At 36.6% G+C, this 24,655-nt stretch overlaps 1 protein-coding gene across 9 annotated transcripts in view; it reads left to right on the plus strand.

The window, feature by feature from the left end:
* Positions 1 to 24,655, plus strand: part of WNK1 (WNK lysine deficient protein kinase 1) — a 161,587-nt gene that overhangs the window by 55,988 nt on the left and 80,944 nt on the right. For all 9 annotated transcript variants that reach the window (XM_074194710.1, XM_074194701.1, XM_074194702.1 and 6 more), the window contains exon 2: positions 11,366 to 11,538. In XM_074194710.1, the coding sequence (XP_074050811.1) occupies positions 11,366 to 11,538 (173 nt within the window). The remainder of the gene's footprint in view (positions 1 to 11,365; positions 11,539 to 24,655) is intronic.

A 24,655-nucleotide genomic window follows, 5' to 3' on the forward strand; every position in this document is an offset into this window, starting at 1 on the left:
GAGAGAGAAATCATATCCTTAAAGAGAAGTCTAAGAGGTAACAAGATCAGACAATAAGCTATCTGTTTTTTTTCCCCTAAATTAAAGGGAAAATAGTCCTTGCACTTTGTTCAAACTCCACAGCTCCTTATCTGGATACAGATGGCATTCTTCTTTGCAGACAGCCCAAAATTGGGAGAAGTGACAGATTCCAGACAAATCTCTGTACTAACACTGGGTTCTGGATTGAGAGAACCATTTGAGGGCGCACACGACGAATCTCTGTACTAACACTGGGTTCTGGATTGAGAGAACCATTTGAGGGCTCACTTGCCCAGTTTTGGTTGCAGTTCCAGAAGGGAAAGGAGTAGTTGGTGGGATCCTACCTGGGTAAGGACTGGAGTTCAGAGAGCCATAACAGACCACACCCAGATCATACTAATTTGGAAGCATCAAAAATTTACAGGCCCTCAGAAATCTAGCTTTGAAAGCAGTAGTATACACAAAGCTAAAGCTCAGGCTAGTCGTCCCTCTCCTTCTAGAGGTCAGCAGATTCTAATTCTAGCATAAAGTCAAGGATCAGTCTGGGAGAAAAAAATGAACAAACAACAAAAGGGAACCTGACCAACTATAATGAAAGGAAAACAACACATAATCTCTGAAGAAGGCCTTGACTTGAACATATTTATAAGCAGAGCCCCAAAGAAAAATGCAAATTGAACACATGTCCAACAAGAATTTCCAGAAGAACTAAAGAAGTATTTAAAAAAAAACATGAGAGAAACTTGAGAAATCAAATGAGATAGAGGAAACATTGGAAAAATGCAAGAAAATTATGAAAAGAGAATTAATAATAAAATAATAAAATTATAATAATAAAATAATAAAAGAGATATAGAGCATATTGAAGAAAATTGCCCAAATGACAAAAGAAGGTACTGTCTGAAGAAATAACTCCTTAAAAATTAGAATTTGAGAAGTGGAAGATGACTCCATGAGATATTAAGAAACCATAAAAACAAAGGCAAAAGAATGAAAAAAATGTGAAATAAATAAATAAAATGTGAAATAATCTCATTGGAAAATGAAATCAGGGAGATAATTTAAGAATCAATGGATTACTTGAAAGCCATGATCAAAAAAGAACTTAGGCACCATATGTCAAGAAATCATCAAAGAAAACTGCAGAGATATCTTAGAACCAGAAGACAAAGTAGAAATTGAAAAAAACTTACCTTTTACCTCTTGAGATTGAGAAATGAAAACTCCAAGTAATATTCAAATTATAGAGCTTTCAGTTCAAGGAGTAAATATGAAAGGATATAGAAAAAAGGAATTCATATACCATTAGAGCCACAAGATTTAGAATCACACCAGTTTTAGCAGCTGCTACTGTAAAGGAGCACAAGAATTGAAATATGATATTCAAAATGGCAAAGGGGCTAGGATTACAATCCAGAATAACCTATCCAGTAAAACAGCATAATCCTACAGAAGTTTTATCGACCATCAGGAAATGAAAAGCATACTTTTCCTTGGGTTTTCAGGTATTGTTGGTCAATTCTTAAGTCTTTCAAATTTGTTTTGTTTTACAATGTTATTAGTATTCCTAATTCTTCTCATTTTCTCTGTATCAGTTCATAAATGCCTATCCTTTCTCATTTCTCATATGTTTATTTACTGTAATTTGTTCAGCCATTCCTCAATTGATAAGCATTTTCTTGTTTCCAGTTTTTTGATAATATAAAAAGCGCTGCTATAAATATAAACAGTCTCATTGTGATCCTAGTCTACTAATTGTTGGATCCCTAGTTCCAAATCATTCAAGATCAATGATTCTTGGGAGACAAGTTTCTTTTTTACGTAGAGGGCAAAAAATATTACCTTAAAAATAGTTTCCAATACAAAAAGTGAGAGACATTTTCCAAAATCCAAGACTGTTATATTCCCCTTATGATTTTTCCCCTTCCTTAAGTACATCTTAATCTTCTGCCAGTTTTTCCCATCCACCCCCTCTCTGAAGATTAATCAGTTTTCTTCTGAGTACGGCATTTCTCAACTATCTACAGTGGATACGACCCCCTCCCATTGTCAGATTCTTGGAATTTTTGATTTTCCTCTCCCCAAGATCTCTAAGAATAAGATCACTCCACAAAAGCCATTGCTTTGGAGGGTTCCATGCCTTACCCACTTGTACCTGTAAGAAGCGAGAAACTATTTTTAATGTAAATCTTTTTGTATAGTATAACTTTTCTTTGCAGCTTCATGTATAGCAATGTAAACTAAGCCTGGTAGGTAGTATTACTTAAAAGAAGTGGATTCCTCAACATTACTAATGAAAAAATAACTTATTTTCTGCAGCCATCACTGGATAACATCCTGGCCTTGGGAAAATAACACAGACCATGAACCATCCCTTCCCAACCTTACCCTGGGGATGGAGTGGGGCTTTTTTGAATTGTCTCAATTTAAATGCTACCCTCTTTTTATGTGATTGTATTGCTTTGGGAAGTTGAATTTGACAATAAATGACCTTTTTTTTTTTCCTGATTGTACCCTTCCTACATTCTCTGTCTTACTGTTCTTTACTCTGGGGAGGCAGGGCAGCTTGTTCAGACTTTTGGAGTTTGTTCTTTTGAGTTATGTGAACTCCAGTTTTCTTTCCACTGAAAGTTGTTTTAGCCACAAACTGCTTTACTTCACTGTTTTCCATTTTAAAATAAAGAGAAACTTGCCCCGACAAAAAAAAATAATTATTAGTTCAGTTCATATCTTCATCCATAGTGTATTATCTTTCTTCCCTTCCTTTAAATTATGTTTTAATTGGCCCTTCAGTGCCCTCTGGATCAGTTGTCTCCATCACAGATTTCTTTTTTATGTACTTGTATTACTGATGACTTGTCCTATTTTTTTAATTTAATTTTTGCAAGGCAATCGGAGTTATTAAGTGACTTGCCCAAGGTGACACAGCTAGGTAAGTGTCTGAGGCCGGTTTTGAATTCAGATCCTCTTGACTCGAGGTTCAGCGTTATATTCACTCAGCCACCTAGCTTGCCCCTCTTAAAGTTTTACCTTTTTTCCTCTCTAGTGTCATTTCAACCTTCCCTGTAAGCATGAAGGGTGGATCCTAGTGTGATGATTCTGCTAACTTTAATGGAGAAAAAACTAGTTTGTGAAAACAATATTTGTAAGCCTTTTTCAATTTTCTTATGTTTGTGATTGTCTTTTTTTTTTCATCCTGGGATGAGTTTGTTAGCTTTATTTTTATTCTTTGCTATTTTTTTTTTTGCTTCATGATGATATTGTTCTATTATAATTCTTTAAAAGGTTTTTATAGAGGAGCGGCTGGGTGGTACAGTGGATAGAGCAACGGTCCTGGAGTCAGGAGTACCTGAGCTCAATTCTGACCTCAGACACTTAATAATTACCAAGTTACTTAACCCCATTGCCTTGCAAAAAGACCCCAAACAAACCTAAAAAAAAAGATTTTATAGATAAATTTTCCTTCTAACCTGGCTTTGCCTGTGGTAGTTATTTCTCTCTTTGCCAAGTAAGTCAAACATTTGCTGACTAAGGTCTTGGATTATTTGGTTTCCTTGTTTTAGGAAATAATTTACATTGATTTAATTTCTGAGGGAAATTATATAGAGTTTGTCATTTCTGTGGTTATTTTCCCATTTCAAAATTTTTTTAAATACAGATTTAAATCTTATGAAAGTTATAACTTTCTCATTACTATTTTATTATAAAATTTTAAATTAACAATCAATTATATAAGAAAGCATAGAGACATCACATTTAGGGATAACACCTACAATTAAATGAGCCTTTTATTTAATCTCTTTCAATGACTGAGGCATTATGTGGAACTTGCCATATCCAATGCATGCCTACCTTTCATTTTTCGAATATTCGTTCATGTTAGTGAGATAGGTATGAGGTTTCTATATAATCTGCAAATCTTTGATCCCTCCAGTTTCTTTTTTCCCCCATATATTTCACCCCATCCTTACCTTTTTCCATCGTGGCATAAAAGCTTGGCATAGGACTTACCAAGTTCTGTACTGAATTTCTTGATTACTTTGTTCTCAGCAACTAATATTGGTACATGAAGCATAATTATTTTGCTTGGTCCTTCTGCAAATTACTTTTATTACTATAATACATTACACTTAAGTGGTTGATGAAATAATTTTTGGGGGGTAACCCTCTCCACGAATTTTTTTTTTTAATCTCTTTAAGGAGAATCTCTGAACCTTCCTTTCTTTTAACTGCAACTTGCTTTTTTCTTCAGATTTCATTTATAGTAAGAATATTGAGATTGGTATGATTTAGTTCTTCCAGAAATTAGAATCTTTAGATCTTTAGTTGATTGTTGGACAAAAATTTCATATTTTATGTATCAATAGTCAAATATTTTAGTTTGATGGCACTGTAAAAACTCTTCTTGGAACCATCTTTCTTTTCCCTTTTGCTAAAGTGGAAAGGGATGTCAGAAGTCTGAGGAAAATAATTCACTTTTATTTATATTTTGACTTGGAGTAACTAAAAAATATTTATCACTAGATCGCAAGTCTGTTGGTGATAGGCCCTCTCCATAATTCACTGGACTCTTTTTTTTTTTTTTTGCAACTGGACTCTTTCTTGGAAAAGACTTGGTCTATTCCTCGGCCCATATCCTAAGTCTTTCCAGCCTGATAGAATCTGGTACAAAGATCTGTCCTGCTGCCACCTCATTTTCAGTCTTAGGTGAGAATTCTGTCACCTCAGATCATGTTTGTGGTAGTGCTCTGAGCCTTTCATCACTTGGCTGCAGTATGAGGAAAAGCTGTTGGGGGTCCAGCATCTTCCTTCCATCTTACCACCAACCATTTTCCATCTCCAGCACAAAGCATCTTTCATCTCCTTCTGCCAACTCAGTATCTAACATAGGATTAGGTTATCTATTATTATCTATTATTTTTCTTCCCCCCCCCCCCCCCCCCCCCCAGTGCATAGAACAGCTCTCCCTTGATTTCAGGCCTTCCATCTCTTGCTATACGCTATGCCTGTCCTTTGATGATAGAACAGTGGCACCCTCCACTCAGTGATGAACACTCATACCTAGTCATACCCTTCATGTAGCAGTGACTCAGAATTCCAATAGATTATCATCCAAATCTTATTCTACACCCAATTCCTCACTTCCATCCCCCTTACCCCCAATTTCTATTGCCCTCTGAAATGCCTATTTGTCTTAAATCTTACTTTCTTACATTCCTTCCATCTACTAGTTCTTACTGAACTAGCTTCCTCTGAGCGTTTTTTTCATATGGCTATAGATCCTTTGACCATTTATCAATCATGAGTGGGCGAACTTTAGGAAAACCTGAAAAAGACTTGTATGAACTAATGCTGATCAGCTATGGTTGGCACTCTTCTCAGCAGTTCAGAACAATTGTCAAGGACAATTCTGAGAGACCTGTTATGGAAAATACCATCCTCATTCAGAGAAAAAGTGGAGTTTGAATCACTGCCATAGGGAGGGAGAAGGGAAGAAGGAATCTTAGAAAAATGTGGAACTCCAAAGCTTGAAAAAGGATAAATATTGAAATTTTATAGATGCATGTAATTGGCAAAAAAGACAAATTTAAATTTAAAAATGCTTATTAATTGATTAATGTCTCATTATGGCATAGAGGTGACCCTGGATCCTTGAAGATTATGTCAGTGGCATATAAGTTCCATGCTATGTACTTTTTATAGAAAAGCTTTCTTTTGTGAATTTAACTGTTGAATTGTTTGGTGTGTGTACATCAAGTATCATTCGATATTTATTGTTCCTTATTCCTGTTAGGTAATGAGCTTCATTCATATCTCCATAAATATATTCTAATTTAAATTGTACTGAAAAGTTTCTGAATAACAAAATTAATACATCTAGGACAAGATGGGGGGGCGGAGAAGTACCAATCTCCAAAATACCAATCAAACAACCAAATAACTACCAAGCTAGAAAAAAAATAGTAACAATTCATCGGGAGCAACAAAAGGGCAAGAATAACAGGGGAACTGATAAAAAAAAAATGTAAAGGAAGGTGGCCTAGCTCTATCAGATCTCAAACTATACAATAAAGCAGCAGTCATCAAAACTGCCTGGTCCTGATTAAGGAAGAGAGTAGTGGATCAGTGGATTAGGATAGGTTCAAAAGAATGCAGTAAATGACTACAGCAATCTACTATTTGACAAACCCAAAGACTGATTATCAGCCTCTGGGATAAGAACTCGCTATTTCACAAAAATTTTTGGGAAAATTGGAAAATAGTATGGCAAACCTATACCAAAGTAAGGTCAAAATGGGTACAGGATTTAGATATAAAGAGCGATACCATAGTTAAATTAATAGACAAGAAATACTCAGACCAAAAAATAGTCTATCTGATCTATGGAAAAGGGATAAGTTTATGCCCAAACAAGAATTAGAGCACATTATAAATTGCAAAATGAATGATTTTGACTATATTAAATTAAGAAATTTTTGCACTAATAAAATCAATGCTGCCGAAATTAGGAGGAAAGCAAAAGTTTATAAAGTATGGAGAGAATTGCATCAAATTTATAAGATCACAAGTCATCCCATAATTGATAAATTATGGATGGATATGAATTTTCAAATGAAGAAATTAAAGCTATACATATGATTTGTAAAAATGCTCCAAATCTCTATTGATTAGAGAAATGCAAATTAAAACAACAATGAAGTATCATTTCATACCTATTAGATTAGCCAAGATGAGTAAAGTTTGAAGATGTTGTGGGAGAATTGGGACATTGATGCATTGCTGATGGAGTTGTGAATGGATGCAACCTTTCTGGAGAGCAATATGGAACTTTGCCCAAAGAACAATAATAAAGCTGTTCATACCCTTTGATCCAGCAATCCAATTCTAGATTTATGTCCGGAAGAAATTATTAAAAATGGGAAAAGTCCTACATGTTCCAAAATACTCATAGAAGCTCTTGTTGTAGTGGCAAAGTATTGGAAATTGAGGGGATGCCTATCAATTGTGGGATGACCAAACAAATTATAGTACATGAATACAATTGTTCTATAAGAAACCCTACATGGTCAGACTCTAGAGGATATAATGCTGAACAAAAGGAGTAGAGCCAAGGGAACAATATACATATCAACAACAGCATTGAACAACCTTGATCAAAACAGCTCCTCTTGTCTTTTTCCCCTTAATCCTAATTCTTCATTATTATTATTATTATTATTATTATTATTATTATTATTATTATTAATTTGTAAACATGTTTAACAAAATATGTATGTAAAATGCTAACCTGACTGTTACCTGCTGGGGGGGGGGAGTGGGAAGGAAGAATGGAGAGAAATTTTATAACTTGGAAATGCACATATACATACTGATGAAAAGAAATTAATTAAAAAAAGATACAGGGAAAAAATCTCTCAAGTTTCTTAGATTATGGTTTGGTTTTCGAAATATATACTTTTACTCAATAGATAGATGATAGAAAAGGCATGACAAAAAGTTTTCAAAAGATGGTGCAAGGTGTTAATAAGCATATGAAACATGCCACAAATCACTATTAAAAGATTTGCAAATCAATATACAACCCTTAATTTTCACATCAAACCTTGCAAATTGACAAAAACTAGTGTATTCACTGTTGAAAGAGTTATAGGAAGAAAAGTATTACTAGTGCATTGCTGGAGGAGCCACTGAATCAGTACAACTATTCTGAAAAAGTAATATAGAGTTAAATGAGTAAATAACCATATCCGTTGACTTATAGATATCATTTCTAGCTGGACATATACTTCAAGGAGTAAGGTAGGTAAAGAACTTCCTATCCCTATGTTTATAGCAGAAATTATAGAAATGGAAACATTTGGGAATGCTAAATAAATTGTGGTATATGTCATTTTTGCTGTGAGAAAAACACATTATAAACATAGAAAAGCCCAGAAAGATTAAAAATTTGAATAATTTAGAGGGAAGTAAGCAGAGTTAAGACTGACCACAATGTAACTATTTTCCCAATTCCTCAAAAATAGTGATGGTTACAAAATTATAAAGGAAAGGCATGGCTTTAAAAGAAGAGAGAATTGAATTCCTTGAATTTAGGACATTGCCTGGGACCTAGTAGATGCCTGAGAAAGGTTACCTGATTGATATTCATCTCTTTGCACCTTTGACTGTATTTGTATGTGCATGTTTATATAACTTTTGCCAAAAATAGCTTATCCTTTATTTTAATACTTGACTTATTTATCTTTGACAGTGAAGTATTTTTTCCATAATTATCAAATTGAACAATTTTTTGCCTTAAGAGCTTTTTAGATAATTTTTTTCCCTTAAAATTACCTGGAATTTTTCCTTTCTAGAGCTCTCTAACCACTCTTTCTTTTTATTATTGTTTTCTAAAGTAACTAAGATTTCTATTACTCACTGTAGTTTTCAAATCGATTACTGGGTCCTACATAATGTTTGAATTTTTTTTTTCAAGTTTTTGCATTTTTGTTTTATTTTTTCAGCTATCGATCTTTGTTCAACTGCAATTATTTTGTTATTACTTTTATTATTATCATCATTATTTCAATTATTAAGCATTATTTTCTATTTTCCTAATTATATTCCAAATTTTTTTTTTTGTGTTTGCTTGACCCCAAGGCTCTATCTTAAGTTCCTTTTTCTTCACCCTCTACTTTCTTTTCTTGGTGATCTTCTCAGTTCTTACAGGCTTAATTTTCATTTTAATTATTGCCAAATCTTTATATTCCACTCTACTTTTCTTGGATTCTAGTCATATTAGGTATTTCAAAATGAATATAGAAGGATCATCTCAAATTCAACCTGTATGAAGCAGGACTTTCCCCCAAAATCTTCTCTTTTGAATTTCTTTACTTCTCCCACAGACATTGTCCTTTTTCTATTTTCTTAAGAGTCACAATACTAGTGTTATTATGTTATATTCAAATCTTCTTCATTAGTGTGTCCCATCACTTGCCAAGTCATATCAATTCTGTCTTCACACAGTCTTTCATATCCATCTCTTTCTCTTTGTTCATATAGTCATTGTTCTAGTCTTTCTTAAAACTTCTAACCTGGACAGTAGCCTCATAATTGATTAACTTGCCTCCAGTCTCTCTCCACCCCCTCTACCCTCCCAATCCATCATTTATGCAAATTTTTGAAGTAACATTCCTAAAGAACGTCTCTAACTCTGGAACTCACTCTTCCCTGCTTAGAAAGCTCCAGTAATTCTCTGTTGCCTCTAGGATTAAATCTAGACTCTTCCTGATACATTTAAAAACCCTTATAATCTGACTTCAACCTGCACCTTCCTGTTTGAATATAATGTCTTCACACATTTTATTGCTCAGAAACTTATTATGTCTTATTATATTTCCCATCTTTGTGTACAGGCCCTCTCCTCATCACTGTAGTCCCCACTCTATGGCTCCTTAGAATCATGCTACTATTCCTGAAGTTTCCAGTTCATTCATATTTTATTATGTCCTTATTTTGTGCACATTTCTTCCCAATAGTATATAAATTTCTTGATCACAAGGACTGTTTTATTTTTAATCTTTGCTGTCTGGTTAAGGGTCTAGGTCTTATTGACTTGACAATGTAGGAAATAATACTATACTAGTATTGAATTATTTAGACATAGATCTTAAGAAAAACCTAAATTACCATTTAGTTGATTCTTTAAATATTTCTATGTAATAAACTAGGTGGATTTCCTAGATGAGGTTAATTTTTTTAATGTTATATGTATTTCACATATCGTTTGTATGTAACTACACTCTAGAAACTAAATGTTTGAATTGTAAACATTAAAAATAATCATGAGTTTATTTTACTTGGATGCTTTTGGCTTGTAGAGGGAAGAATAAATTGATTAAAGTATTTTGGGTGCTTAGGAAAAAGAAGTATCTGTGCTCTTTTTATTTTTTAAAATTTTATTAAAGACATTATTTGAGTTACAATTTTCCCCCAATCTTACTTCCCTCTTCTCCCCCCCCCCGCCCCCAGAAAGCAATTTGTCAGTCTTTACTTTGTTTCCATGTTGTACCTTGATCTAAATTGGGTGTGATGAGAGAGAAATCATATCCTTAAAGAAGAGAAGAGAAGTCTAAGAGGTAACAAGATCAGACAATAAGATACCTGTTTTTTCCCCTAAATTAAAGGGAATAGTCCTTGCACTTTGTTCAAACTCCACAGCTCCTTATCTGGATACAGATGGCACTCTCCTTTGCAGACAGCCCAAAATTGCTCCCAATTGTTGCACTGATGGAATGAGTGAGTCCTTCAAGGTTGATCATCACTCCCATGTTGCTGTTAGGGTATACAGTGTTTTTCTGGTTCTGCTCATCTCACTCAGCATCAGTTCATGCAAATCCCTCCAGGCTTCCCTGAAATCCCGTCCCTCCTGGTTTCTAATAGAACAGTAGTGTTCCATGACGTACATATACCACAGTTTGCTAAGCCATTCCCCAATTCCCAATTGAAGGACATTTACTTGATTTCTAATTCTTTGCCACCACAAACACGGCTGCTATAAATATTTTTGTACAAGTAATATTTTTACCCTTTTTCTTCTCTTCAGGATATAGACCCAAGTAGTGGTATTGCTGGGTCAAAAGATATGCACATTTTTGTTGCCCTTTGGGTGTAGTTCCAGATAGCTCTCCAGAATGGTTGGATGAGTTCACAGCTCCACCAACAGTGTAATATTGTTCCGGATTTCCCACAACCCTTCCAACAATAATCATTATCCTTTCTGGTCATATTGGCCAATCTGAGAGGTGTGAGGTGGTACCTCAGAGAAGCTTTAATTTGCATTTCTCTAATAATTAATGATTTAGAGCATTTTTTCATATGGCTATGGATTGCTTTGATATCCTCATCTGCAAATTGCCTTTGCGTATCCTTTGACCATTTGTCAATTGGGGAATGGCTTTTTGTTTTAAAAATATGACTCAGTTCTTTGTATATTTTAGAAATGAGTCCTTTGTCAGAATCATTAGTTGTAAAGATTGTTTCCCAATTTACTGAAGTATCTGTGCTCTTTTTGGGAAGTATTGGTCATGATCACTAAATGTGGGGTAAAAAATAAGCTATAAAACTTGATTTTGAAAACCTTAAAAGTTAATATAAAAATTTGAGTTGAATTGAAACTCAGTCTTTTTAGTGAAAAATGTCTTTTTAACAGACATAGAGTCTTTCGGGAAAAAATGTTCTGGATAAGGTCCATTGTTTTTTAACTGAAGTGGTTTTTCATTACTAAGATTCAACACCATGGTTTACATTTTATGCTTTGAAAGCATAATTCATTTTAATCTCATTTTATTTACTTACTTTTCAGGATAGAAAATTGACAAAGTCTGAACGGCAAAGATTTAAAGAGGAAGCTGAAATGTTGAAGGGCCTTCAACACCCAAATATTGTTCGTTTCTATGATTCTTGGGAGTCTACAGTAAAGGGAAAAAAATGTATTGTTCTGGTCACTGAACTAATGACATCTGGAACCCTTAAAACGTAAGTAGGAGAACATAAAGGAATAATGCAAATCATAATATTTTACTCATAAGAGTTCAAAAGTATTTGGATTTCATTGCCTACATCCATAACTCACATGGAATCCCCATTATAATATACTTGATATATGCTCATTCAGCTTCTGTTTGTAGGCCTGAGATGGCGAGGAATCCATCAAAATCAGTCAGTAAATAACTAAATACTAAGTAAACATCACTCACTGTGTGCCACTTAACTGTGGCAGATACAAAGACAAAAGTGAAACAGGCTAGGAGTTGGGAAGACTCATCTTCTTTCTTTCTTTCTTTTTTTTTTTTTGCAAGGGAAATGGGGTTAAGTGGCTTGCTCAAGGCCACACAGCTAGGTAATTATCAGGTGTCTGAGACCGGATTTGAAACCAGGTACTCCTGACTCCAGGGCCAGTGCTCTATCCACTGTGCCACCTAGCCGCCTCTTAAGACTCATTTTCTTGAATTAAAATCTAATCTTTAACATTTAATAACTTTGTGACATTGGGGCCAGTCATCTAATTTTGTTTGCCTTAGTTTCTTAATTATAAAATGAGCTGGAGAAGGAAAGGATAAGAACTCACTCCCACCATCTTATTTTTAGGCATTGTAATGAAGGATTGTAATTTTATATTTTTTTAGCTATTTTATAGTGAGTTTGCAATCCCCACTAGGTCTTTTTATACACACACACACACACACACACACACACACACACACACACAGAGTCTAACTAACTTTATTTCCCTATCTTGTACTGATCAAATAAGTTTTCTAGAACTCAAGCGTAGAACTAGTGTTTCTCTATTCAGTTTGAATAGATTCAGTTATCTTGGATTTTTACGTTTATCATTTAGCTATATCATCTGCTGACTTAATGAGCATGCTCGTTTTACCTTTATCCAAAAAATTAACACGTTAAATATTTCAGGTTCCACATTTTATTTGACCCTTGAACTTCTGCCAATTTGATGTTAGTCTTTAAATATTCAGTTTTAAATACATATAATGGGCTACATTTTTATCTCTTTTCCACTAAAATTATATTAGGTGCTTTCCTAAAATGTTAAGTAAACCATATTACATTCTCCCGATTTGTCATTTTAGTTTCACTCTCAAAAAGTGAAGTAAAATTAGTATGATTTTTCCTGTCCTTGATGACATTTGCCTCTTTGTCATCACTACTTTCTGTTAGAAATTCCCTAGGGATAAGGATAGGGCTGGGATTTCATTGCTATAAGGAAGTTTTGGGAAAGGGTGGGGGGACTTTTCTACCAATTCAGGTTATTACCCTTGTGTCTTATAGACTGAAAACTTCTTATAGCCCTAAGAAATTATGACTGACCCAGGATGCCACAACCAGTTTGTGTTAGAAGTAGGATTTGAACCTAGGTCTTCCTGGCTTCTAAGACCTGCTCCCTGTACACAATGCCACATGGCCTCTAACTAAGGATTAATAGTGTGCTAAGTATACAATGTGGATACAAATAGTGAAGCATGCCATTGATCTTAAATGCTCAGTAAACCTTCACTCTAGGGCATTCCTAGGAATCAAAAGTCATACTCATTGTCATAAAGTTTACCAGACTATCGATTTCTCTTTTGTTTTTGAAATTTATGACTGTTTTCTACCAATCCTGTGGTTCTTTCCTATTTTCTATGATTTTTTCCTTAAAAACAATTTCAAAATTTCTTTTTTTACCCACAAATTCTTTTATTTGTTTGTTTATTTATTTATTTATTAAAGGTTTTATTTGAATTTTACAATTTTTCCAAATCTTATTTCCCTCCCCCCACCCCCCATGGATAGTAATCTGTAAGTCTAATATCTATTCTTATTTTGTACAAATAATGGTTTTTTGTACATTACTAAAATATTCTTGTTCAAGAATAAACATAATACCCCCTCCCCCCAAGAAAATATAGACCCGCATATGCGATAAAGTAAAGGGGAGAGAAAAATTAAAATTTAAATTAAAAAAAATAATAATTGTAGGTATGGCCAGGTGGCTCGGTGGACGGAGCACCAGCCCTGGAGCCAGGAACACCCAAGCCCAAATCCAGCCCCAGACACCCAGCAATCACCCAGCTATGTGACCTCATGCAAGCCACCCCAACCCCATTGTCCTACAAAAAAAAAAGACCCAAAATAAAATATAATAATAATAGCAGGGGTCGCTACCCAGCCAGACAGATCACTGGCCCTTGAGCCAGGAGCACCGTGGTCCAAATCCAGCCTCAGACACCCAGCAATCACCCAGCTGTGCGGCCCCAGGCAGGTCACCCAGTCCCATTTGCCCTGCAACACCCCCTCAGAAAATAATAACAATAAAAAATGTGCTTCATTCTGTGTTCCAACACCACTAGCTCTGTGTCAGGTGGATCATGTTCTTTAGGATAAGTCCATCACAAAAGTTAACTTACATATTTTTTTCACAGTTGCCATTGCTGATCACAACTCCCTCCATTCATACTTCTCTACTACCATGATCTATATTTTCTCCTTTCACTCTGTCTCTGCAGTAGGGTAGTTGAGTGGCACAGCAGACAGATCCCCAGCCCTGGGGCCAAGGGGCCCTGAACTCACATACCACCCCTTACCCAGCATCCACTCAACCCTATGGTCCTGGACAGGCCATCCAATCCCAGCCCCTTGCAAGAAGTAAAAAGGAAAATGTTATATCTGACCACTCTTCCCCCATGGCCCATCCTCTCCTCCATCACTCACATTCCCCCCCTTCGCCCTGTCCCCCTTCTCTCCTTCTTACTCTAGATGTCTATACCCCATTGAGTATATATGCTGTTTTCTCTCCTAGCCACCTCTGATAAGAGCAAAGATTCCCTCATTCCTCCTCGCCTTCCCCCCTTCCATATCATTGCAGTAGCTCATTGTAATAAAGAAAAATCTCATTATATGAAATAGTTTAGCCTATTCCTCCTCTCCTTTTTCTTTCTCCCATTACATTTCCCTTTTATCTATTGACTCCATGTTTACACCACAATATATCAGCTCTCTCCTGTGCTTCATCCATAAAAGCTCCTTCTACCTGAGAAGGTTCATATGAGTATTTTCAGTATCATTTTTCTATGCAGGAATACATGTAGTTCATCATCATTAAGTCCCTCATATTTTTCTCTTCTCCTCCCTGTCTATGCTTCACCTGCGTCCTGTATTTGAAGATCAAACCTTCTGTTCAGCTCTGGCCATTTCAACAGAAACATTTTAAATTCCCCTGCTTCATTGAAGGTCCATCTTTTTCCCTGGAAGAGGACATTCAGTTTTGCTGGGTAGTTGATGCTCGGTTACATTCTAAGCTAGTTTGCTTTCTGGAATATTATTTTCCAAGCCCTATGAGCTTTTAATGTAGTTGCTGCTAAATCCTGTGTGATCCTGATTGCAGCTCCACGATATTTGAATTGTGTCCTTCTGGCTTCTTGTAATGTTTTCTCTTTGACTTGGGAGTTCTGGAACTTGGCTATAATATTCCTAGGGGTTGGTTTTTTGGGAATCTCTTGGGGACATCGGTGGATTCTCTCCATTTCTATCTTGCTCTTTGCTTCTAGGATATCAGGGCAATTTTCCTGTAGTAATTCTTTGAAAATGATGTCAAGGCTCTTTTCCTGATCATGACTTTCAGGTATTCCAATATTTTTTTTTTATTTTTTAATTTATTTTTTAATTTATTTTTTATTCTCATTTTGTACAAATGTTTTTCTTTACATTATAAAATATACTTGTTTACAAGTAAACAAAATACCCCTCCCCCCATGAATATAGATAGACTTGCTTGGGCAAAAAAGTAAAGGGGGAGAAAAAAAATTAAAATAAAAAAAATAATAGTAATAATTGTAGGTATGGCCAGGTGGTGCAATGGATGAAGCACCAGCCCTGGAGCCACGAGCACCCGAGCCCATATCCAGCATCGTAAAGCCAACCATCACCCAGCTGTGTGACATGCAAGCCACCCGATCCCCACTGCCCTGCAAAAACCAAAAAGAAGAAGAAAGAAAAAAAAGACCCAAAATAAAATAAAATAGTAATAATAGTAGGGGTGGCTGGGTGGCAGACAGAGCATTGGCCCTTGAGCCAATTGGTCCGAATCCGGCCCCAGACAGCCAATGATCACCCTGCTATGTGGCCCCAGGCAGGCCACCCAGCCCCATTTGCCCTGCACCTTCCCCCAAATAATAATAACAAAAAATGTGTTTCAGTCTTTGTTCCAACACCATCAACTCTGTCGTGAGTGGATCACATTCTTTATGATAAGTCCATCACAAAAGTTAATTCCATATTTTTCCAACATTGCCATTGCTGATCACAACTCCCTCCTTTTGTATTTCTCCACTACCATGTACTATATTTTCTCTCTCCTTTCACTCTGACTCTGCTGTAGGGTTGCTGAGTGGCACAGCAGACAGATCCCTGGTCTTGGGGCCAAGAGGCCCTGAGCCCCCATACCACCCCTTAGGCCCAGAATCCACCTGGCCCTATGGTCCTGGGCAGGCCATCCAATCCCAGCCCCTTGCAAGAAGTAAAAAAAGAAAATGTGTTATATCTGACCACTGTCCTCCCATGGTCCATCCTCTCCTCCTTTATTCACATCCCCACCCCTTCCCCCTGCTCCCCCCTCCTTCTTACTCCAGTTGTCTATACCCCATTGAGTATATTTGCTGTTTCCTCTCCTATCCATCTCTGATGAGAGCAAAAGTTCCCTCATTCCCCCCTTGCCTCCCCCCTTCCATATCATTGGCAATAGCTCATTGTAATAAAAAAAAAATCTCATTATGTGAAATAGCTTGGACTGTTCCCCCTCTCCTTTTTCTTTCTCCCATTCCATTTCCCTTTTTTTCTTATTGACTCTATTTTTACACCATATTTTATCTTCGAATTCAGCTTTCTCCTGTGCTTCAACTATAAAAGCTCCCTCTACCTGCTCTATTAACTGAGATGGTTCATATGAATATTATCAGTATCATTTTTCTATACATGCAGTTCATCCTCATTAAGTCCCTCATATTTCCCCCCTCTCCTCCAATCTCCATGCTTCACCTACATCCTGTATCTGAAGATCAAACCTTCTGTTCAGCTCTGCCCATTCCAAAAGGAACCTTTGAAATTCCCCTGGTTCATTGAAAGTCCATCTTTTTCCCCTGGAAGAGGACATTCAGCCTTGCTGGGTAGTTCATTCTTGGCTGCATTCTAAGCTCTTTTGCCTTCCAGTATATTGTATTCCAAGCCCTATGAGCTTCCAATGTAGCTGCTGCTAAGTCCTGTGTGATCCTGACTGCAGCTCCACGATATTTGAACTGTGTCCTTCTGGCTGCTTGTAATATTTTCTCTTTGACTTGGGAGTTCTGGAATTTGGCTATAATATTCCTGGGGGGTTGGTTTTTTTGGGATCTCTTTCTTGGGGGGGTTCAGTGGATTCTCTCCATTTCTATTTTGCCCTCTGCTTCTAGAATATCAGGGCAATTTTCCTGTAGTAATTCTTTGAAAATGATGTCAAGGCTCTTTTCCTGATCATTACTTTCAGGTATTCCAATAATTTTCAAATTATCTTTCCTAAGTCTGTTTTCCATGTCAGTTGTTTTTTCAATGAGATATTTCACATTTTCTTTTAAGTTTTCATTTTTTTGGTTTTGAAGTATTGATTCCTGATTTCTGGTAAATTCATCAATTTCCCTGAATTCTATTCTTTGTCTGAAGGATTTATTCTCCTCAGAGAGTTTTCTTAACTCTTTTTCCATCTGGCCAATTTTGCTTTTTAAAGCATTCTTCTCCTCAATAACTTTTTGAACTGTTTTATCCATTTGACCTAAGCTGGTTTTTAGCATGCTATTTTCTTCAGCATTTTTTTTTTGGATTTCCTTGACTAAGCTGCTGACTTCATTTTCATATTTTTCCTGCATCTCCTTTCTTTTCTCAGTTTTTCTTCTAACTCCCTCATTTGATCTTCAAAGTCTTTTTTGAGCTCTATCATAGCCTGAGCCTAATTTCTGTTTTTTCTTGGAGTCTTTAGATGCAGGAGCTTGTGCTTCCTCATCTTCAGACTGAGTATTTTGATCCTTCTTGGGCTCATTTGCAAAATATTTCCCAATGGTCTTCCTCTTGTTTCTTTGTTTCTTCATTTTCCCAGCCTAAGCCTGTTTTTGGGGGGTGCTTCCTGAGCTTTTGGGACACTCCCACAAGGGTCTCAGTGTGTGAGGTTCTGTCCTCCCTCCTGGTCTGTGAATGACCATAAGCGCCCCCCTCTGCCACACGGCTGAGGTGGGGGGGGCACTGCTGTTCTATGAGGGGGCCTAGACTGCGATCAGGATCTGAATGTGGTCAGAGCCCCAGAGTCCTGTTCCAGGGGCAGAGGACAGAGCTCTGCAGTCTCTCTTCACTCCCCTCCCTCAACTCAATGGGCTCATGCCCTGGGGCTCCTGCTTACAGGCTCCACCTGCTTCTGTTTCCTGGATCAGGGCTTCGGAAAGAAGATGCTACTTGCTGTGTTCCCTGAGGGCTGGGCTCCATGTGCTTTTTCTGGCAGAGGTCCCCCGCTGTTCCCCCACTTTTTGTGCTGGTGCTCCGCAGGGTGCAGCTCAGGAGACTCCCCTGCTGCTGTGAGCTCAGGCTCCCAGCGCCCTGATGCTGCCTCCGGGAGGCTGAAGTTCTTTGGCTCTGGCGGGCTACCCCTCTGGTGGGCCGCCCCTCTGCCCCGGGGAGCAGAGCCTTTCTGCTCTTTTCAAGGTTACCTTGAGTAGGAGAACTGCCTCACTGGGTCCATTTGTGGGTTCTGTCTCTCGAAAGTTTAGTTAGAGTCCTTAGTTCATGAGTTTTTATCAGAGCGCTCCTAAGACTCGATCCCTTCATGTCGTCTTCTTGGTTCCACCCCCCATTCCAATAATTTTTAAATTAGCTTTCCTAAATCTGTTTTCCATATCAGTTGTTTTTTCAATGAGATGTTTCACATTTTCTTCTAAGTTTTCATTTTTTTGTTTTTGAATTATTGAGTCCTGATTTCTTGTAAATTCATCAATCTCCCCGAGTTCTATTCTTTGTCTGAGGGATTTGTTGCCCACGACTGAATAAAGGACTCCACATAAGGATATCTGAAAAGGTCAGAGTACGTAGTATTATCACTTCTCTGTTCTTGAAAGTCAAGTCCATCACTGAAACCTAGGATCACATTAGTTATTTTGTCTTCCATATCAACATTATTCATGTTGAGCTTACAGTTCACCAAAACTTCTGGATTTTTTTTTTCAGAACCCCTTCTATGCATGTCTCTCACGTCAAATAAAGTCTGAAATTCCCTTATCTGGTCACACCTTTCCTCCTCTGTCTTTCCACTGCAGTGTCTCTTCTTCATGCACTATGACTTCCAGTCCCTTAGTCCTTTCTGAGATCATTCCCTTGCACAGACTACACCCTCCTCCCTTCTTCATATTTACTCCTTAACAAGACAGTTCAATGCTATATGCTCCTTTATTCTTGAGTCTCTTGCCCATTATTATACCACTGATATGAATTGAATCTATTCTACCCTATCTTCTCTAGGAAATTTCCCCCTTTCTCACTTTAATATCTCCAGCTCTACTGGTTACTTCCATGTTGTTACAAACATGTCCTTGTCTCCCTTATCCTCAAAGACTTTGTTGCCAACTAGCTATCATGCTGTTTCTTTCTCCCTTTTTTGGCAAACCTCCTTAAGAAGGTTTCTGTAATAGCTGTCTCCAGTTCCTTTCCTCTCCCTTTTAAGTGTCTGCTTCTAACTTCATTCCTTAAAGAAAGTGATTTCTTTTTCAAAGTTATTGACAAAATCTTAATTGGTAAATTGCTGCTTTTTTTAATTTTACAAGGAAGTGGAGTTAATGACTTGACCAAGGTAACACCGCTAGGTAATTATTAAGTGTCTGAGTGCAGATTTGAACTTGGGTCTTCCTGACTTGAGGGCCAGTGCTCTGTCCACTGTTCACCTATCCACTGTTCACCTATCCCCAATAATGATCTCATCCTTATTGCCTTCTCTGTAGATTTTTTCTTCTTTTGAAAGATTTTATATATTTTCAATTTTACAATTTTCCCCCCAATCTTGAGGCCCCCCCAGAAGGCAGATTGTTAGTCTTTACATTTTTCCATGCTATGCATTGATCCAAGTTGAATTGTGATTAGAGAGAAATCATATCCTTAAGGAAGAGACATGAAATATGAGATATAGCAGAACTACATAATAAGATAACTTTTTTTTTTTAAAAAAATTAAAGGTAATACTCTTTGGTCTCTGTTCAAACTCCACAATTCTTTATCAGGATACAGATGGCATTCTCTGTCACAGATATCCCAAAATTGTGCCTGATTGCTGCCCTGTTGTTATGAGCAAATCCATTAAGGTTGATCATCACTCCATGTTGCTGTTAGGGTGTATAATGTTCTTCTGGTTCTGCTCATCTCGCTCAGCATCACATCATGCAGATACTTCCAGGCTTCCTTGAATTCCCATCCCTTCTGGTTTCTAATTGAACAATATCACATACATATACCACAGTTTTCCATTTGACCAATTGAGGTTTTGAGAGAATTATTTTCTTTGCATTTGTCCAATTGTATTTTCCAAGGATTTGTTTTCTTGTTGCAAAGTGTTAACCTTCTCTTGGGTTTCTTTCCCCAAGTTTTTCAATTGATTTTTAAGCTCTTTACTGATTTCTTCAAGGAAGTCTTTCTGTGCTGGAGACCAAATAATTTTCTCTTCAGAGGTTCTATGTCTCTCTGGGTTAGGGTCTTTTTGGAATTTTTCTATGGACCTCTTTTCTGCTGGCCTTTCTTCATTTTCCTAAGATCCTGTGTTGCGGGAGGGGTTGGTTTACAGAGGTTTGGTACTGGGATCCCTAAAAGCTTTACTCACTGGGTTTAGTAACTCTATGGGGGCCTGCAAGTAGGGAGTTCTAGAGGCTTTGCTCACTGAATGTAATAACTCCACCTGATCAGTAGGTGGTACTTTGAGGCTGGAACTTACCCTTCAGCCCTTCTGCTAAGTCCCACAGGTCAGTCCCACAGCCAGTACCTCTGCTCCCTAGTTGTGGAGCTGATCTTAAGTTAGTCCAGTTCTTACCCTTTCCCCACTCGCTGTCCTCTGTTCCCGGGTTCACCCAGGATCCCTGAAGACAGAACTTGAGGTAGGTGTTTTTCTCTTAGATTCTCTTTTTGGGTTTTGTCAATCAGATTTCCATTAAGAAATTTGTTTCATATTATAAATCAGGGAAGATCAGGAGACCTTAGCACAGTGCCTGCCTTCTCGCCACCATCTGGGCTGGAAGTCTTCTCTGTAGATTTTGACACACTTGATTATCTTCTAGATATCTCTTCTCTCTAGTTTTCTGTGATACCTCTGAATCCTGGTTCTTCTCTTACCTATCTGATCCTTCCTCCTCAGTCTCCTTTGTTGGATTTTCACCTAGGTCATGCCCACTAACTGTGATGTCCTGGACCATCTTCTGCTTCTACAATTTCCTTTGGTGATCTCATCTGTTCCCATGATATCTTTATGTAAATAGTCTCAGATTTATTTGTCCAGCCCAAACCTCTCCTGACCTCCAGACATCTCAAACTGGATGTCCTGTAGATACTTTAAACTCTTCACAGTCAATACCGAACTCGTTATTTTTCCACTAAATCTTCCCCTCCTCTTCTCTCCAGATTTCCCCATTACTGTCATGGGCATCATGATCTTACTTCCTTGGTTCTCTGAGAAGTATAACCTGGGTGTCATTTCATTCTTTATATTCAATTCATTGAGAAAGCCTATCAATTTCACATTTATAACAGCTTTTGCATATACTTCCTTCTGTCTCTCGAGAATTCCAGCACTCTGTATACACTCTCATATCTTCTGATAGCTAGACTATTAGAATAGCTTAATAATTGGTCCCCCTGCCTTAAGTTTCTTCCCATTCCAGTCTATCTTCCATTCAAGTTATCAGTGTTTTTCCTAAAGCATGGGTATATCCTTATACTCAATAAACTTCATTGACTTTCTTATCTCTAGGATCAAATATAGTATTCTGTTTGACATTGAAAATTCTTCATAATTAATCCTCCACTCACTTTTCATCATTTTTTCACTATTACTTTTTCACCTTTCACCTTTCACCATCCCCATATCCTGTAGTCCAGTGATACTAGCCTTCCTGTGTTATTATTTAAATCAGACAATTCCCAACATTGCACATTTTCAGTCTGCCTCCCCCCATTCTTTGAATGCTCTCTTTTTTCATCTTTGCCATCTGGTTTTCCTGGTTTCCTTCAAATCCCAGCTAAAATTATACCTTCTGTAGGAAGCCTTTTCTACTTCCTGTACTTGATTATTTAATATTTTTCTTGTATGTAGTTAATTTGTACATAGTCCTCTACATTAGACTGTGGGCTTCTTGAGACCAGAGACAATCTTTTCTCTTCTTTTTTTGTAGCCCTACTGTGGCAAATGTATAATGTTGGGAATTGTCTGATTTAAATAAGGAAGGCTAGTATCACTGGACTATAGGATATGGGGGATGGTAGCATATTGTGCCTAACTCATATTAGGTACCTCAAAAATGTTCTTTGATATATCTCAATTGAATTTCAGCTTGTTAGATTCATCCCAATACTTTATCAGTATCCTTTTCAATTCTGGCTGACATTCACCACTGCCAAGCACTGTATTAAGTAATCTTCAGATATTATCTCATTTGATCCTTATGACAACCCTCATGAAGTAGATACTTTTATACATGAGTAAACTGAGGCAGACCAAGTTAAGTGACTTGCCCAGATTTACACAGGTACCTATTTTATGAGGCTTGATTTTTTTTTTTTTTCCACTCAGTTCTTCTTGATTCCAGACCTGGCAACCTATCCATTTTTACCACCCATAGTAATCACATTATAGAAATATATATAATATATTATATAAAGTATTATATAAATACTTTTGAAATACAAAAACTTGGATTTAGAGATTTGTTTGCTCTCAGTTGAATTTTAATTTCTTAGAATAGTAAGAAGAGAATTGGTGTAGTAATACCTCAGCTGCATTTGATTGTGAATTGAAAGAAAGTACAAGGCAACTAAAATTATATAGCAAGATGGCCCTCTAGTGGCTGGAACAAGTTCAACATTATTTAGCTGAGGCTAAATTTCATTTTTGTCCTTGTGCTCTCACACGTTTTCTCTAAATCTGTCTAGAAAACATCTTCCACGGGTATCTTCTTCAGTATTAGAGGCTAGGCTTAAAACAGAATTTGTACAGAGCCTTAAGGGTAGAAAACCATAGTTAAAGTAATCCCTTGATAGAAATTTCTCCTGAAATTGTCCTCTATCCAACTTGTGAGCCCTATACAGGAAATGGCAATGGGAACATCAAATATGCAAATAATAGTCGAGTTAAGGCTGAAAAATTGGTTGGAACCAGCTTATGTAAGGGTTCTTGAAAATTAGAGGTTATAGAAAGATTTGGTAAAAAACTGTACATTGAGCATCATTCTGTGGAGTGGATGGAAGAATAACATAATGCCAAAGACTACATCAAATAATATTTTAATGTTATGTGAAAATTGTAAATGATTTTATCAATGTCATGTTGGGATTTATTAGATTTGTTAGAAAAAAATTTAACTTTTATTTGAACAAAATAAAAAGAACAGTTATTGTGGCCCTGAATTAGAGTGGTCACAGTGGAAATAGTAAGGAGTGAGGAGAGGGTATAAATTGATGATAAAAGAATCAAAAAACAATTGGATTTGGACGTTTCACAGGAAAGAGTAAAACAGCGGCTCTGTTTATGAGCCTATTTATGTGGAACCTGGTTGTACTATTTATAGAAATTTGACAATTGGGATAATTTAGCAGAGAGATTTTTGTCTTAGACATGTGGAATATGAGGTACTGATAAAATATCCACATTCATATGATGTGTTTAGTTGATTTTTTTAAGTCTGTGGTAAAAATGGAGTTTTCAAGGACAAAATCCAAGTCATATGAAAAAATGCTTTAATAGAGAAAGACCAATTAAAAAAGAACTTTGAAGTTCCATCTCACATCATTAGAGTAACAAATTTTACAGAAGAAAATGACACGTGTTTTAAGTCATTGGTAATACTTATTGTTGGTAGAGCTGTGAATTATGCTAGTCATTTTGGAAAAAAATTGGAGTTATTTCCAAGATGATTAAACTGTATTTCCTTCTGACTTAATACCACAATAAACTCACAGAGATAAAAACAAAAGGATCCCAAATGTACAGAAGTATTTTTAGAAGTTCTTTTTGTATTGCGAAAGAATTGGACCTTAAAGGAGTAAACCATCAGTTGAGAAGTGTCTGAATAATTCTGTACTATGGTAATGGAATCGTATAATAAATGATGAAAGGAATAATTTCAGAGAAATCTGGTAATTTCTTATAAAGTGATGTAGATTTAAGGGAAAAGAAACAGGAAAGCATTATAGAATAATAACATCATAAACAACCTTGAGAATTCTAATCAATGCTATGACCATCTGTGATTCCATGATTAAACATGGTACCTACCACCTGAGGAAGAATTAACAGACCCATGTTGCACATGCATATGTATATACTTGCACACAGATGTCATAGCCAATGCAGGAATTAATTTTGCTTTATTATGTATATTTGTTATAAAAGTTTTGTTTGTCTTTCTCCTTTTACCCCCAACCCAGTCTTTCTGGCAGAGGAGGTTGGTAGGAGAGAAAGTAGACTTTCTTTCACTTGAAAAAAAATATTTTTTAATGAGTCTACCTAACCATCGTTGAAAGACTTTTCTTTGATCCTCTCTCTGACTTACCACAGTAAGGATAAAACACCTTCGAGTGCAATTGAAGCTTATTTTTCCCCCTTATTTGAGTGTGTTTGTGTGTGTGTGTGTGTGTGTGTGTGTGTGTGTAGGGGGGAGGAGATAAAACATGAGTAATAGGGAGTTTTGTTTTGTATAAGTTTACAGATTTGTAATAGGAAATGTATAAGGAAAGAGAGAACAATTAGAACTTTAATTCTGTGAGATCTTGTCAGGACCAAATGAGATTATGTTTGTAAAGTGTTTATCATATAGCCTGGAACATAGTAGGGACT

This window comes from Macrotis lagotis, chromosome 7 (genome assembly GCF_037893015.1).
Source record: "Macrotis lagotis isolate mMagLag1 chromosome 7, bilby.v1.9.chrom.fasta, whole genome shotgun sequence".
Taxonomy (NCBI): Eukaryota; Metazoa; Chordata; class Mammalia; order Peramelemorphia; family Peramelidae; genus Macrotis; species Macrotis lagotis.